Below are 14,102 nucleotides of genomic sequence, written 5' to 3'. Positions count from 1 at the left end.
CTGGCACGATCACAGCTCACTGAAACCTCAATCTCTGGGCTCAAGCAATTCTCCCACCTCAGCCTCCTGAGTTGCTGGGATTATAGGCACGCACCACCACGCCTGGCTAATTTTCATATTTTTTGTAGAGATGGGGGTTTTGCCATGTTGCCCAGGCTGGTCTCGAACTCCTGAGCTCAACTGATCTGCCTGCCTCTGCCTCCCAAACTGCTGGGATTTCAGGCATGAGCCACCATACCTGGCCGAATTTTAAACTTTTATATGGCAAAAACTAGTGATTCCCACAGTATGGTCCCTGGACCAGCAGCAGTAGCAGCAGCATCACCTGGGAACTTGTTGGACGTGCAAATTCTTGCCTTCCACCCATCTTACTGAACCAGAAACTCTGGGTGTGATGCCCACCAACCCAGGTTTCAATGAGTTTTCCACGTGATTCTGATACATCACTAAAGTTTGAGGACCACAAAGTCAACAGCCAAAAAATAAAATTGGAAAAAAAATTTGTAACAAAGATAACATTTAGAAGATTAATACTTATATAGAGTTTTTATAAGCTGATGAGAAAAGAACAAATAACCAAATAGAAACATGGGCGAAGCATATGAATAGCAATCAGACAGAAGCAAATCCAACTATGACAAATGAAATGATTAAATTCACCTCTAGTAAGGGACATGCAAATTAAAATAACAATGTACTTTACATTCATCAAGACAGGAACAATTTTTTTTTTTTTTTTTTTTTTTTGAGACAGAGTTTCACTCTTGTCACCCAGGCTGGAGTGCAGTGGCACGATCTTGGCTTACTGCAACTTCCGCCTACCGGGTTCAAGTGATTCTCCAGCCTCAGCCTCCCAAGTAGCTGGGATTACAGGTGCCCGCCACCATGCCCAGCTAATTTCTGTGTTTTTAGTAGAGACTAGGTTTCACCATGTTGGCCAGGCTGGTCTCGAACTCCTGACCTCAGGTGATCCACCTGCCTCAGCCTCCCAAAGTGCTGGGATTACAGGTGTGAGCCACCGCGCCCAGCAAGACAGGAACAATTTTAAAAGAGCAGTAGCACCTATGCCTGAAGGGAAACGGGCACTTTCATACAGGGTTGGTGGAAATGTGAGGTGACAGCCTTTGTGGAAAGCAATCTGGCAACATCTATAAAACTGAAAATCCATACAGCATTCAACCTAGCAATCCAACTCCTGGGACTCTAGCCCCCAGAAATAGAAGCACGCATATGTAAAAATAGAGCACGAGGGTGTTTAGTGGAGCATTATTGATAGCAGCAAAAAAACGAATCTAAGTGAATGCCCCTATTTGGTATAGCTAAAGAATTCTGGCCTATCTGCAGCATGAAATATAATGCAACCATTAAAAAAGATAAAATTAGAGCAGAGGATCTCAACAATAGCTGCAACAGGATCACCTGGAGGGCTTGTTAAAACCCAGATCACGGCTGGGCATGGTGCAGCACTTTGGGAGGCTGAGGAGGGCGGATCACCTGAGGTCAGGAGTTTGAGACCAGCCCAGCCAACATGACAAAACCCCATCTCTACTAAAAAGAACAAAAATTAGCTGGGCATGGTGGCGCATGTCTGTAATCCCAGTTACTCCAGAGGCTAAGACGGGAGAATCGCCTGAACCCAGGAGGCGGAGGTTGCCGTGAGCGGAGATGGCGTCACTGCATTCCAGCCTGGGCAACAGAACTAGATGCCATCTGAAAACAAACAAACAAACAAACAAAAACCCAGATCACTGGGCCCCATCCTCAGAGTTTGTAATTCAGTAGATTTGGAGGGGAGTCCAAAATTTCTGTTTCTAAAAATTCTCAGATGATACTGATGCTGCTGGTTCAGGGACCACAGTTTTGAGAATCACTGCTGTAGGATACTGTTAAGTGAGATGAGTGAATGTAAAAATATATTTAATATGGTCCAATTTTTGTAAAATAAACAACTCCCCAAATGCTACACATGTGTGTATCATCATGAAAAATATGACAAATGCTACACAGTAGGACATTAACATGAGTTTACTGGTGGAGGTGGAGGGGGAGTAAGAGGACACCATTAAAACTATATACCATATATATGGCCACACACACAGATCATCTTTTACGCTGTTATGTAAAATTGTGTGTCATATGATTAAAAGAAAAAACAAGTAGTTCCTAGCCTTATATTACTTCACTTAAAGCACAACAGTAGGGAAAACCACCACACCCTTTTTCAGGCATGAACATACCTGATATGAAGACACAGGAGAGGAAAGGTATGGGGAGAGTGCAGACTGAGCAAGCATCCTGTTGGGGGTGATGTTATAAGGGGCTGGGTAAAACCTGTGGGAAGGAACCTCAATCAGTACTGAGTCACAGGAAACCACAAGGGAAGGGCCCCAACTGATAGGCACAGCCAACATTCCCTTGACTTTCAAATAGAGTGAATTAAGATGAAACATTTGAGTGTCTGGACACAGGCCATTATCATTTTCAGGTGACTTGATTATATAAAACAACCTTACCCATTCTGAAGAGCTGTTGTGGGGTCATAGGTCAAGGCCATGCCGCCCTATAAAGAAATAACAGTGTTCACATTGTGAGCCCTTGGGTGAGAACAGGAGCCGGTCCAGAATGTCCAAGGCTGGGAATGTTTTAGTTTAACAAATTAAAGCCTGGACAAGTCCCACTACAGCTGTTTCAGAGTTTTTCTGATTCTGCAGGCCACAAAGCCCCACTCGAGAACATACTGGCAGTATGTTAACAGCCAGCATCTCTCAATTACATACTGTAGCTCTCAAGCTTTCCACCTAAGCTCACAGAAATCATGCCATGATCATTTCCATTCCACTTTAATGTCGTCAGTACTCCTGTCTCCTCAGAGGTCCTCTTACCATGTCTCCATTCCTTGGCCAAGCCCGTCCATTTTGCACAAATTTTCCTTGGTTCTGTCGTTTCTTTGGCCCCCCATCAGCAAATTTGCAAAGCAAGGGATCAGATGGGGCTGCCAAGAGAGAAGGGAAATGGGCAGCTGAGTCCCACCTCATGTGGCCCAGGCACACTCATGCAAAGCTGCTCCAGAATCTTCACTGGAAGTAACAACCTGTGGCCCTCTCAGCCTGAGCCCCAGATGCCTCACCTGGTACTCCAGGGGGTGTCTTAATATATTTTCCATTAAAGTGGGTGATGATGGCTTCACACTTCTCTGTGGACTCCATCCTAAGGAGCATAAGAGGGGTTAGGCTCTAGCTTCTCCAGGATCTGTGCCCTCCACACATTGAAAGAGAAAGCAAAGCTCTAAGTTCCCAGCCCCACAATTGCTCCAAATGTTATGACTACAGAAACACAGAGTGCCACACAGATTCAAGGTTCTTGACGAGGTAACCCCAGCTTGTAATGAAGGTTCTCTCAGCTGGTCCCCGTATGGGATCCTCATAGGAATGATAGTCTTCAGACTATTAACATGGGCCCTCTCTTGTGTCTGCCATATAAATAAGAATACAAGAAATAGAGGCCGTTACCATTATTTTTTATTAGAAAATTCTGAATGAAAATTGTTCCTTTAATTTGATAAAATTGTACAAGCTAACAATTTGCCAATATTTATTTTTTGCTTCTTGTTGTAATTAAGGTCAAGGTCTAATTAGCTATTGATGATATCATTAAGATTTCATGAATCTGTGGAAGGAAAAAGCAATAAGAAAGAGTTCATGGCCCATGGTGATAGAAAAAGGAATGCTGGAATCTACTGAGTTAGTTTCTTGTTGAAGAGAGGAATAAGGAATCAGAAGACTGAGATTCCAGCACCAGTCGCCACCCAGAGCTCTGTGAGTGAGGACACTCACAAAAAGCCTCTGATTGGCCGCATGTGGTGGCTCATGCCTGTAATCCCAGCACTTTGGGAGACCGAGGCAGATCACTTGAGGTCAGGAGTTTGAGACCAGCCTGGACAACACGAAGAAACCCTGTTTCTACTAAAAATACAAAAATTAGCCTGGAGTGGTGGCACGTGCCTGTAATCCCAGTTACTCGGGAGGCAGAGGTGAGAGAATCGCTTGAACCTGGGAGGCGGAGGTTGCAGTGAGCCAAGATTGCGCCATTGCACTCCAGCCTGGGCAACAGGGTGAGAATCCATGTCAAAAAAAAAAAGGCCAGGCACGGTGGCTCACACCTGTAATCCTAGCACTTTGGGAGGCCGAGGCAGGCGGATCACGAGGCCAGGAGATCAAGACCATCCTGGCCAACATGGTGAAACTCCGTCTCTACTAAAAATAAAAAAAAAAAATTAGCTGAGCATGGTGGTGCGTGCCAGTAGTCCCAGCTACTCGGGAGGTTGAGGCAGAAGAATTGCTTGACCCTGGGAGGCAGAGGCTGCAGTAAGTTGAGATCACTCCACTCCACTCCAGCCTGGGTGACAGAGCAAGACTCTGTCTCAAAAACAACAACAAAAAACAAAACAAAACAAAAACCCCCCCCCGATCCACTCCTTATTTGTGCTTTAGAGATAACATCCATCTACCCTACCACATGGTGTTGTGTAGATCAAAGGAGATAATGTATATAAATGTGTTCTAAAAATTATAAGGGACTATATAGAATAAGGAACAGTATTTTCACCTATTTCCATATTTAAAGTAACTCAGTATATTTAACCTATTTCCATATTTAAAGTAAGACTCACATTTTCTGTGCCAGTGACCCCCAGAAATATGAACCATTTCTATAAAAGTTTTTTTTTTTTTTTTTTTTTTTGAGATGGAGTCTCGCTCTGTCGCCCAGGCTGGAGTGCAGTGGTGCAATCTCAGCTCACTGTAAGCTCAGCCTCCCGGGTTCATGCCATTCTCCTGCCTCAGCCTCCTGAGTAGCTGGGATCACAGGTGTCCGTCACCACACCCGGCTAACTTTTTCGTATTTTTAGTAGAGATGGGGTTTCACCGTGTTAGCCAGAATGGTCTCAATCTCCTGACCTCGTGATCCGCCCACCTTGGCCTCCCAAAGTGCTGGGATTACAGGCGTGAGCCACTGCGCCCGGCCAAAAGAAGATACTTTTAAAAGTCCTCAAATTGAGCCTTTTAGAGAAAACCACACATTAGGTATCGTAGAGCTGTGGTGTTCTGTTGGGTACTTCTACTCCTTACAGTCTTTCCAAAGGGTAAGCAGGCCGTGGAGCATTTCAGAACCTCAACTTTCTCAAAAACTGTTAAATCTGATCTTCCTGAGGGAGAGCTCCTGATGGCTAATGATCAAGGCTGAAGTCCCCTCTTACAATAGCTCCTCTCAAAATGGTTTTCAATTCTTTAGAAACGACAAAGTTGGGGGACTTTAGCAAGTTGTCAATTCACACATAAAAAATCAATTTTGATGACAGAACACCTTGGTTCTTGGCATATAATTCAGAAGAATTTTTTTGTTTGTTTTTTTAGATGGAGTCTCGCTCTGTCGCCCAGGCTGGAGGGCAATGGTGCAATCTCGGCTCACTGCAACCTCCTCCTCCCAGGTTCAAGCGATTCTCCTACCTCAGCGCCTGAGTAGCTGGGATTACAGGCATATGCCACTACGTCTGGCTAATTTCTGTACTTTTAGTAGAGATGGGGTTTCACCATGTTGTCCAGGCTGGTCTCAAACTCCTGGCCTCAAGTGATCCGCCTGCATTGGCCTCCCGAAGTGCTGGGATTACAGGCACAAGACACCATGCCTGACCAGAAGAAATTTTTTAAATTCCTGTTTTAATAAAATTCTTTCCATTCCCATCTACTTACTTATGAGAACAAGTTTTCTCAGCATGAAAACAAAAAGCAGGAACAGAACTGGCATTAAACTCTCCCTTGTTATAGTAATAATATTAATTTATGCTTACCTGACCTAATTAGAAAAATCTAAACAAAACAAAACCTATCCATGTCATAGATGCTTCTGCATTTGCAATAAAATTTACTTCTATAAAATAATTTGGCCAGGCATGGTGGCTCACCTCTGTAATCCCAGCACTTTGGGAGGCCAAGGTGGGTGGATCACTTGAGGCCAGGAGTTCGAGACCAGCCTGGCCAACCTGGTGAAACTCATCTCTACTAAAAATACAAAAATTAGCTGGGCGTGGTGGCATGCACCTGTAATCCCAGCTACTTGGGAGGCTGAGGCACAAGAATCGCCTGAACCCGGGAGGCGGAGGTTACAGTGAGCTGAGATTGCACCATTGTACTCCAGCCTCGGCAACAGAGCGAGATGCCGTCTCAAAAAAAAAAAAAAAAGGCCAGGCACAGTGGCTCATGTTTAAATCCCAGCACTTTGGGAGGCTGAGGCGGGAGGACTGCTTGAGCACAGGCATTCAAGACCAGCCTGGGCAAAACAGTGAGACCCCCATCTCTACAAAAAAATTAAGAAATTAGGCTGGGTGCAGTGGCCCACACCTGTAATCCTAGCACTTTGGGAGGCCGAGGCGGGTGGATTGCCTGAGCTCAGCTCAGGAGTTTGAGACCAGCCTGGGCAACACGGTAAAACCCAGTCTCTACTAAACTACAAAAAATTAGCTGGGCGTGGCAGCATGTGCCAGTAGTCCCAGCTACTTGGGAGGTTGAGGCAGGAAAATTGCTTGAACCTGGGAGGCAGAGGTTGCTGTGAGCCAAAATTGCACCACTGCACTCCAGCCTGGGCGACAGAACGAAACTCCATCTCCAAAAAAAAATAAATAAAAAAAAATAAAAAATTTGCTGCCCTCACCATACCCCACCAAAAAACTTAGCTGGGCATGGTGGTAGGGGCCTATAGTTCCAGATACTTAGGAAGTGGAGGTGTGAGGATCACTTGAGCCCAGAAGGTCAAGACTGTGATGAGCCAGGATCGTACCACTGCACTCTAGCCTGCACAACCAAGTGAGACCCTGTCTCAATGATAATAATTTTGTATGAACATTATTTTTTATTTTATTTTATTTTATTTTATTTTATTTTATTTTATTTTATTTTATTTTATTTTATTTTATTTTTTTGAGACAGAGTTTCGCTCTTTTTGCCCAGGCTGGAGTGCAATGGCGCGATCTCGGCTCACCGCAACCTCCGCCTCCCGGGTTCAAGCGATTCTCCTGCCTCAGCCTCCCGAGTAGCTGGGATTACAGGCATGTGCCACCACCCCGGCTAATTTTGTATTTTTAGTAGAGACGGGGTTTCTCCATGTTGGTCAGGCTGGTCTTGAACTCCCGACCTCAGGTGATCCACCTGCCTCGGCCTCCCAAAGTGCTGGATTACAAGCGTGAGCCACCGCACCCGGTGAACATTTTATTTTATTTATTTATTTATTTATTTTGAGACAGAGTTTTGCTCTTGTTGTCTAGGTTGGAGTGCAGTGGTGCAATCTCGGCTCACTGCAACCTCCGCCTCCCGGGTTCAAATGATTCTCTTGCCTCATCCTCCTGAGTAGCTGGGATTACAGGCGCCCGCCACCATGCCCAGCTAATTTTTGTATTTTTAGTAGAGATGGGGTTTCGCCATGTTGACCAGGCTGGTCTTGAACTCCTGACCTCAAGTGATCTGCCCACCTCAGCCTCCCAAAGTGCTGGGATTACACAGGCATGAGCCACCACGCCTGGCCAAAATTTTTAATTTATATATATATTTTTGTGGCAGAGAAGTATGACAAGATGATCCATAAAGGCTTTAATTATAAAAATATTTTACACTAGAATACAATTCTATAAAGAAATGGCATAGAAACTAAATTCTATAGAGAAATGGAATAGAAACACAAGATCAAGAAGAAAAAATGAATATTATAAGAATGATATGAGATTTATGACTATAGTAGTCCCCCCTTATCCTCAGGAGATACATTCCAAGGCCCCTAGTGGATGCCTGAAACCATGGGTAGTACCAAACCCTAGATATACTATGCTTTTTCATCTGATAGCCATGATGACTACTAAGTGACTAATGGGCGGGTAGCATTTGCAGTGTGAATACTTTGGACAAAGGGTGGGATGGAGCGGACAACATGAAATTTTTTATTTATGTTTTTGGGACAGAATCTCACCGTGTCACCCATGTTAGAGTACAGTGGTGCGATCTCGGCTCACTGCAACCTCTGCCTCTCAGGTTCAAGCAATTCTACTGCCTCAGCCTCCTGAGTAGCTGGGACTACAGGTGCACACCACCACGCCTGGCTAATTTTTGTATTTTTAATAGAGATGGGGTTTTACCATGTTGACCAGGCTGGTCTTGACCCCCTGATGTCAAGTGATCTGCTCGCCTCAGCCTCCCAAAGTGTTGAGATTACAGGCGTGAACCACTGAGCCCAGCCTGAAATTTAATCATGCTACTCAGAATGGCATACGATTTTAAAACATTTTAATTGTTTATTTCTGGAATTTTCCATTTAATATTTTCAGTTGACTGTGGGTAACTGAAACCATAGAAAGTAAAACCATAAATAAGGGGGGACCACTCCTTTTTTTTTTTTTTTTTTTTTTGAGATGGAGTTTTGCTCTTGTCACCCAAGCTGGAGTGCAATGGCGCGATCTCAGCTCACCGTAACCTCCGCCTCCCAGGTTCAAGTGATTCTCCTGCCTCAGCCTCCTGAGTAGCTGGGATTACAGGCATGCGCCACCATGCCCAGCTAATTTTGTATTTTTAGTAGAGACGGGGTTTTTCCACGTTGGTCAGACTGGTCTAGAACTCCCGACCTCAGGTGATCCGCCCGCCTCAGCTTCCCAAAGTGTTGGGATTACAGGCATGAGCCACTACACCCAGCCGAGAGTACTGTATTAAAAAAAAAAAAAAATAGCACTTTGTTTTTTGTTTTTTTTTTGGGGGGGAGGGGTGTAGGGGTAAAGGGGACTAGGAAGTGGCTGGGGGTCCTATGGGCCCATAGCTCCATCCCCAGGGCAAGGCCCACCCCATCTGCCTCCAGCCCTACCCATGCTCCTGTATTGATTTATTGAGACAGGATCTCTCACTCTGTAACCTAGGCCAGAGTGCAGTGGTGTGATCACAGTTGACTGCAGTTTTGACCTCCTGGGCTCAGGTGATCCTCCCATCTTAGCCTCCCAGGTAGCTGGGACTACAGGCATGTGCCACCATGCTCAGCTAATTTTTTTGTTTGTTTTGTTTTTATAGAGATGGGGTTTCACATGTTGCCCAGGCTGGTCTTGAACTCCTGAGCTCAAGCAATCTGCCCGCCTCAGCCTCCAAAAGTCCGGTTGGTTTTTTTTGTTTGTTTGTTTGTTTTTTTGAGATGAGTCTCACTCTGTCAGCTAGGCTGAAGTGCATGTTGCCCAGGCTGGAGTGCAGTGGCACGATTTCAGCTCACTGCAAGCTGCGCCTCCCGGGTTCACACCATTCTCCAGCATCAACCTCCCGAGTAAGCTGGGACTACAGGCACCCGCCGCCATGCCCGGCTAATTTCTTTGTATTTTTAGTAGAGACGGGGTTTCACTGTGTTAGCCAGGATGCTCTTGATGTCCTGACCTCATGATCCGCCCTCCTCAGCCTCCCAAAGTGCTGGGGTTACAGGCGTGAGTGAGCCACTGCATCTGGACAAAGTCAGGTATTTTTTAAATGAATGATTTGTGTATCAGATTGCTATGTATTTAGATCTCATTTGAATACATTTTTAAATGAGGTAACAGTTTTATTTTAAATGCCAATATTTATAATTTGCTGGAAATCATACTTTGCATGAATCTGAACATATGAAGAAAACTTGTAGACATTAACATAGAAATATACAAGAGATTTCATAGTTTTTCAAAAGTCTCTAAAACCACGGTTCCTAAACTGTGCTCTCAGGCACTGTGGGTGGCTGTGGTGAACTCAGAGGGGCACAATGAAGGTTATTGTAACTTTTTGAAGAAAAATAGCAATATCTGTTGGAGAATGTGTACACTACTAGCTCAAAATTGTTTACTGTTTCAACATTAGTTCCCCCTACAATCCTTTTGATAGATAACATCATATTTTCACAAAGCTGGGTTTAAATAGTTGCTATGACAAAAGCAAATACCATAAGAAAACCAATATGTAACAGGAAATGAGTGTGTAGGTGTCCATTCTGATACCAAATTTTGATAAGTTGTGCAATTCCAACAGGCACATATTCCATTAGTAAGGATAGTTAGAATGAAATAAAGACATTCTCTCTTTCAATATTTGTGTATTATTTTTTCAAACAGCTACAAAGTTGTTAAAGCATAAACACTTCTTAAGCTGTGTGGACCATGAAGTTATTGCTGTCAGGAAATGTTTTTTTAAAAGTTGTGTGGACTGGCCGGGCGCGGTGGCTCAAGCCTGTAATCCCAGCACTTTGGGAGGCGGAGACGGGTGGATCACGAGGTCAGGAGATCGAGACCATCCTGGCTAACACAGTGAAACCCCGTCTCTACTAAATATTACAAAAAACTAGCCGGGCGAGGTGGCGGGTGCCTGTAGTCCCAGCTACTCGGGAGGCTGAGGCAGGAGAATGGCGTAAACCCGGGAGGCGGAGCTTGCAGTGAGCCGAGATCTGGCCACTGCACTCCAGCCTGGGCGACAGAGCAAGGCTCCGTCTCAAAAAAAAAAAAAAAAAAAAGTGTGGACTGGCTGGGCGTGGTGGCTCATACCTGTAATCCCAGCACTTTGGGAGGCTGAGGTGGGTGGATAACCAGAGGTCAGCAGTTTGAGACCAGCCTGGACAACCTGGTGAATCCCATCTTTACTACAAATACAAAAATTAGCTGCGCATGGTGGCAGGCACCTGTAATCTCAACTACTCAGGAGGCTGAGGCAGGAGAATCACTTGAACCTGAGAGGCGGAGGTTGCAGTGAGCCGAGATTGTGCCATCACACTCCAGCCCAGGCGACAGAGCGAGACTCTGTCTCAAAAAAAAAAAAAAAAAAGAAAAAAAAATTGTGTGGACCATTCAGTTACTTAATAAATTGAACTGTTAGGTATTTATTTTGGTCTAGGGTGAAAAACTATTAAATAATTAAGGGTGCCACAAACTGAGAAAGGTTGAGAACCTCTGCTTTAAGGGAGTATGGAAGCAAAGTAAGTTGGATGGTCCCAAGCCAAGGAACTCTCCTTTAGTTATACCCGGGATTGCCAGCAGGTGGTGCTACTAAGATTGAGTCAGCTGGGGAAGAGGAACTATTTCTTTTCTTCTTTTTTTTTGAGACGGGGTCTGGCTTTGTCGCCCAGGCTGGAGTGCAATGGTGCGATCTCGGCTTACTGTAACCTCTGCCTACCAGGTTCAAGTGATTAGCCTGCCTCAGCCTCCCTAGTAGCTAGGATTACAGGAACCCGCCACCATACCCAGTTAATTTTTGTATTTTTAGTAGAGACAGGGTTTCACCAGGTTGGCCAGGCTGATCTCAAACTCCTGACCTCAGGTGATCCACCCGCCTCAGCCTCCCAAAGTGCTGGGATTACAGGCATGAGCCACTACACCCGGCCAAGAGAAACTATTTCTTGTTCCCAAGGTCTGAAACACTCAGAGTAAGGGGGTGTTCGTGGACCAGACAAGATATTATAAATCTAAAAGGGGTGCTTAGCTCACTTAGTCCAGTCATTTTGAAACTAAAAAAAAAAAAAAAAAAGTCAAAAGAATCTCCTTTCAAATAAAATCTTAAAATAAATAAAAGCAGAGACATTTCTTAAGTGGGCTAAGGGAGGCTGATGCCCTGCGACAGTGAGGGCAGATACCAGAGCCCAAAGAAGGGCACCCGGGAAAACTGCAGGCATAGGGAAGACTTTGGGAAATTTCCTCATCTGAATCAATCTCCACCTCAGAGAGTGAACCAAGGCTCACAAAGCTCTGATATCACAGATGCAGAATTGTTCTAGAATAGAGATCTGAAAAAGGAAGATCAACTTCATCCTACTGATCTCAAAGCCAGAAGGATCATGGCTCTGCTCTAACACCCACTCCTGTAAGACCCTGGGCAAATCAATTCATACTGAAGAGTTCACTTTCCTCATCCGTAAGATGGAGAATATTTATCTCATAGGGCTGTTGTAAAGATTAAATGAGATAAGATGATAAATAGTAAACTATAAGAATATACAGAATTTTTTACTCTGGGTCTGGATTAAAGGAACAAAGCCTAGCGTAGCAGGAAGTAGTAGGGAGCTCAGCCGAGTGTGGTGGCTCATGCCTGTAATCCCAACTGCTTATGTGGCTGAGGCAGGAGGATCACTTGAGCCCAGATGTTCAAGAGCAGCCTGGGCAACACAGCAAGACCCCATCTTTATTTTTAAAATTTTTTAGGTAGGGGCTAATGGGTTTTTGAGTATTGTAACCTATAATAAAATGAATGAACTTTTTTTTTTTTTTTCTAGAGACAGAGTCTCACTCTGTTCCCCAGTCTGGAGTGCAGTGGCACGATCTCAGCTCACTGCAACCTCCGCCTCCTAGGTTCAAGCAATTCTCCTGCCTCAGCGTCCCAAGTAGCTGGGATTACAGGCATGCGCCACCACGTCCAGCTAATTTTTGTATTTTTAGTAGAGACGGGGTTTCATCATGTTGGCCAGGCTGGGCTCAAACTCCTGACCTCAGGTGATGTGCCTACCTTGGCCTCCCAAAGTGCTGGGATTACAGGTGTAAGCCACCGCCTGGCCTAAAATGAACTTTTGACTTACCATCAAGTATTTTTTAATAATAGTATAGTATTTTGACCTTGTGTGGGAAAGGCACAGATTTTGTTTTCTGGTGACTCCTAAGTGACATTTGTTATTAACCTCATCATTTCCCCACTCCTGCCATCCTCACCTTGCAAAACCAACACCTCTGCTGGTCCCACTGGTATCTCGAAGGATACGGGTGGAGATAACCTGGCCAAAGGGCTTCAGCATCCCCTCCAGTTCCTGCTCATCCATTGACAGTGGGAGGTTTGAGATGTATAAATTTGTGGGGTCCTGTTCCTGTTGCTATGGAAATAACAATGAGAAAATGAGGCTCACATCTCTTATCCCTCTCCCACCCTCAGCCCGCCTCACAAATGACATTTCAGAAAAGAGACTATAGGAACGGTCCCATATAAACAGAGATTATTCTATTTGTTAACACCCAGTCCCACTACCACGGGTTGTATATTGAGTTCCAAGAGGGAAAAGCACAGATTTAATATTTCTAGTACTATACAAGCCCATCATACAAGTCATAAATGGTGTTTGGCTGTCTCTTTTAGAAACAGGCAGAGCAGCATTCCCGCTCTCCCCAGCAGCCGGTGTGGTGCCCGAGGCTGGATTCCCTCAGACTGCCTTGCTCCTTGGCTGGCTTGTTTGAGCAGCCCCTCCCCACTTCTCTTCCGGCCAGGCCGCGCAGAATACTCTAAGTAGGAATGCCTGTTCACTCCCTGATGGAGGAAGAGCAGGAAGAGGGGAGAAGGGAACAGGGAAAGGGCCAGATGTGGAGTTCACTGGGTCACCATGGAGCCCTGAAAGCTACAGTCTCCTAGGACCCTGAAGGCTCCTAAACCTTTGAGCTTTTGCCAGAGGCTTTTCCTCCTGGAAGAAGAGGTAGGAGAGCCCTTCCAGGGGACAGAATGTGCAAAATGGCAATATCATCCAATATTGTATTTTTAAGAATTTAAGCAGTCACACTGCCCTAAACAGTGGTGGTCACCAGCAACCTTAATCCTCTTCTGCCTTTTCCTTTTGTTTTTCTTTTCTTTAACCTTTACAGAAAAGGTGTCTAGCAGGCCTGCCTCACAAGCTCTATGTATAATACTCATAACAGCTTCAGAAAGGCAAAGGGATGACCAGGCGTGGTGGCTCATGCCTGTAATCCCAGCACTTTGGGAGGCCGAGGTGGGTGGATCACAAGGTCAGGAGATCTAGACCATCCTGGCTAACACAGTGAAACCCCATATCTACTAAAAATACAAAAAATTAGCCAGGCGTGGTGGCGGGTGCCTGTAATTCCAGCTACTTGGGAGGTTGAGGCAGGAGAATGGTATGAACCCGGGAAGCGGAGCTTGCAGTGAGCCGAGATTGCGCCACCGCACTCCAGCCTGGGCAACAGAGGGAGACTCTGTCTCAAAATAAGTAAGTAAATAAATAAATAAATTAATTAAATTAAATAGAAAGGCAAGGGGACAATCCCACCTAACAGAAGAAGTGAGAGAAAAGCTTCTAGATTTCTAGTAGTC

The 14,102-nt window shown here is 45.0% G+C and overlaps 1 protein-coding gene across 8 annotated transcripts in view; it reads right to left on the bottom strand.

The window, feature by feature from the left end:
- Positions 1–14,102, bottom strand: part of RBMS2 (RNA binding motif single stranded interacting protein 2) — a 94,991-nt gene that overhangs the window by 29,887 nt on the left and 51,002 nt on the right. For all 8 annotated transcript variants that reach the window (XM_008003698.3, XM_073020868.1, XM_073020867.1 and 5 more), the window contains 5 exons: positions 12,722–12,879; positions 3,128–3,207; positions 2,883–2,992; positions 2,514–2,560; positions 2,238–2,331 (listed from right to left, as the gene is read on the bottom strand). In XM_008003698.3, the coding sequence (XP_008001889.3) occupies positions 2,238–2,331; positions 2,514–2,560; positions 2,883–2,992; positions 3,128–3,207; positions 12,722–12,879 (489 nt within the window). The remainder of the gene's footprint in view (positions 1–2,237; positions 2,332–2,513; positions 2,561–2,882; positions 2,993–3,127; positions 3,208–12,721; positions 12,880–14,102) is intronic.

This window comes from Chlorocebus sabaeus, chromosome 11 (genome assembly GCF_047675955.1).
Source record: "Chlorocebus sabaeus isolate Y175 chromosome 11, mChlSab1.0.hap1, whole genome shotgun sequence".
In the NCBI taxonomy this organism is placed as follows: Eukaryota; Metazoa; Chordata; class Mammalia; order Primates; family Cercopithecidae; genus Chlorocebus; species Chlorocebus sabaeus.
Note: the sequence above shows the minus strand (reverse complement) of the source record. Positions and strands in the feature narration are given on the sequence as shown.